The sequence below is a fragment of the Sarcophilus harrisii genome, chromosome 4 (genome assembly GCF_902635505.1).
Source record: "Sarcophilus harrisii chromosome 4, mSarHar1.11, whole genome shotgun sequence".
Lineage (NCBI taxonomy): Eukaryota > Metazoa > Chordata > Mammalia > Dasyuromorphia > Dasyuridae > Sarcophilus > Sarcophilus harrisii.
The window spans coordinates 8,818,437-8,821,416 of NC_045429.1; the positions used below are offsets into that span (position 1 = coordinate 8,818,437).

The window sequence follows — 2,980 nt, forward strand, 5'->3', positions numbered from 1 at the left end:
ATGAATATAAATGCATTTGAGTATGAACAGAGATGCCAACACTGACCCCAAGGAACACATCCAGGACAATGTTTTGTGGAGAAAGAGAGGCCACAGTAGCATAGAATAGTTAGAACTAGAAGGAAGGAATCTTAGAAATCATCTAGTACAAGATCTTCATGAGAAAATTCAGAATGTTAAATATCTTATACTGGGTCACACAGACAGAACTAGGATTTAGGATTTAAATCTAGGTTGGGGGGCATGGAGGAGAGATAGTATAAGGTACCTTAGAACACAAGACTTCATGGTAATAAAGGGCCACTGTTGAGGAAACCCCTATAAGAATGTATTATAATTGTAGTATATTGTATTATAAGAGTAGGAAGGTGAAGAACTCACTTCATATATATGACTACCTTCCTGGATTAATAAACTATTTTCCTTTAACTAAGTGCTAAATTTAATTGTTTACAGTTACTGAAAAAAATAAAGGGCCGTTAAAATGTAAATATGGCACACCTTAAATTATTTCAAAAATTTTCCTTCTCTAAATGTTGGAATCCTAGTGTCAACTCAACTTGAAACAAGGTGAAAACTCAAGGGTGATGGCAGAATCCTGGTGTTAACTCAATAGAATTGATACAGTGCTTGTTGGTTCACACCTTAGAGCCAATCCTTACAAGGTGATAAGTTGCTAATACTGATAGACAATAATGCTTGTGTTCACACCTTTAGAGAGCTCCTAAAAGCAAGAAATCTTTCAGTACTCATTGGAGTTCACACGGTTTAGGATGAGCTATCTGAATTGACACCTCCCTTAAGCCCTGCCTCCAGAAGGAGGAGTTACCCTTTGGGAGATCAGATATGTGGAGAAAGGTCTTGGAACTTGGAAGTATTTCTCCAAAACATTGACTGAGGTCGGAGAGGAATGCTCTGGGAGGAAGCCCACAAAGCTCGCTCTTCGAGGAGAGAGACTTGTTTCATCTTCCACCTTGGTGCTGGCTGGAGACTGAAGAAAGCAGAGGCAGAAGCCTCTGGATTAGAGAAACATTCACATACTCGCACACACACGACCCGGCGAAAAAAAGAAGAAAGAAAGAAAGAAAGCGGGCGGGCAGACAGCTCGTAGCCGGCTCCGCTGCCAGGCGCTTTGCTTTTGCTGCGTTTCATTCAAAGCCCAGCGCGGACACAGCCGCCCCAGCTCGTCTCGGATCTCGGCCATGGCCAAAGGCGAGGGCGCAGAGAGCGGCTCAGCCACCGGGCTGCTCTCCCCGGGCATCCTCCGGGGTGAGGAGAACCGTCGGACCCAGAAAGGTGGGAAGAAACAACTGAGCATCTGCAGAAAGCTCTGCTATGCTGTAGGGGGTGCTCCCTACCAGATCACTAGCTGCACCCTGGGCTTCTTCCTTCAGATCTTCCTGCTGGATGTGGCTCAGGTGGGCCCCTTCTCTGCTTCCATCATTCTGTTTGTGGGCCGTGTCTGGGACGCCATCACTGACCCCTTGATAGGATTTTGCATCAGCAAATCTTCCTGGAGCCGTCTGGGCCGTCTAATGCCCTGGATAATCTTCTGCACGCCACTGGCTGTGATCGCCTATTTTCTCATCTGGTTCGTTCCTGACTTTTCCAGTAATCAGGTTTGGTGGTACCTGATCTTCTATTGCCTGTTTGAGACGCTGGAGACGTGTTTCCACGTTCCATACTCGGCCCTCACCATGTTTATCAGCACAGAACAGAGCGAACGTGACTCGGTCACAGCATACCGGATGACTGCAGAAGTGCTGGGTACAGTGCTGGGCGCTGCCATTCAGGGGCAAATTGTAGGCAAAGTGGACACTCCCTGTATTCCAGATCCCGACATACTTGTGGAGGAGGTGAATCGGACACATGCTACCAGCTCCCTGAATGATACGAAGAATGCCTACATGCTGGCTGCGGGAGTCATCGCCTCCATCTACGTTCTCTGTGCGGTCATCTTGTCTGTGGGGGTGCAGGAGCACAGAGAGCCCTGTGAGAAGAAGGAGCAGCCACCTTCTTTTTTCCGAGGGCTCCGACTGGTCATGAGCCATGGCCCTTATATCAAACTCATTGCCAGCTTCTTGTTCATCTCTCTGGCTTTCATGCTGGTAGAAGGAAACTTTGCTTTGTTCTGCACCTACACCCTGGACTTCCGGAAGGAGTTTCAGAATCTGCTCCTGGCCATCATGCTCTCGGCCACTCTTACCATCCCCATCTGGCAGTGGTTCCTGACCCGGTTTGGCAAGAAGACGGCCGTGTATGTGGGGATCTCATCAGTTGTCCCCTTCCTCATCTTGATTGCCCTGATGGAGAGTAACCTGATCGTCACCTACGTGGTGGCCGTGGCTTCAGGGGTCAGCGTGGCCGCTGCCTTCCTCCTGCCTTGGTCTATGCTGCCCGACGTGATTGATGACTTCCATCTAAAGCAGCCCAACGCCAGGGGACACGAACCCATCTTCTTCTCCTTCTACGTCTTCTTCACCAAATTTGCCTCCGGTGTCTCCCTGGGCATCTCTACTCTCAGCCTTGACTTTGCAGGTTATTTGACAAATGGCTGCTCCCAGCCCGAAACGGTCAAGTTCACTCTGAAGATTCTGGTGACTGGTGTCCCCATCGGCCTCATCCTTTTGGGTCTGTTTGTATTTAAGCTGTATCCTATTGATGAAGAAAAACGTCGGGAAAACAAAGCCCTGCAGGCGATCAGGGAAGAAGCAGGAAGCGCCGGCTCTGACACGGACTCTACAGAACTGATCACCATCCTCTAGGGTGCCAATGAGCCATATTCGCCTTGTCCATTGGAGATAAAACAGAAAAAGAGAAAAACCTCAAAAAAAGGAGAAGATTTAAGAAACATCTGACACTGAAGGAGCATGGTTGACAATTAGACTGTTAAAAGAACTTTAAAATCTTCATGAATCATTGGATTTCCTAACACAAAATGAGACTCTTTCGGTTTTTGAAAACCAGCAAGAATCATTGG

At 47.7% G+C, this 2,980-nt stretch overlaps 1 protein-coding gene across 2 annotated transcripts; it reads left to right on the plus strand.

Moving 5' to 3' along the window:
* The first annotated feature begins 1,202 nt into the window (after positions 1-1,202).
* Positions 1,203-2,765, plus strand: LOC100932269 (sodium-dependent lysophosphatidylcholine symporter 1-like). Of its 2 annotated transcripts, XM_031968396.1 has the most exons (2): positions 1,203-2,189; positions 2,274-2,765. In XM_031968396.1, exons 1-2 carry the CDS (start codon positions 1,203-1,205, stop codon positions 2,763-2,765), a joined length of 1,479 nt encoding a protein of 492 aa, XP_031824256.1. The 2 variants fall into 2 exon arrangements, with proteins under 2 accessions (XP_031824256.1, XP_023357419.2); XM_023501651.2 differs by having other exon boundaries at positions 1,203-2,765.
* The last annotated feature ends 215 nt before the right edge of the window (positions 2,766-2,980 follow it).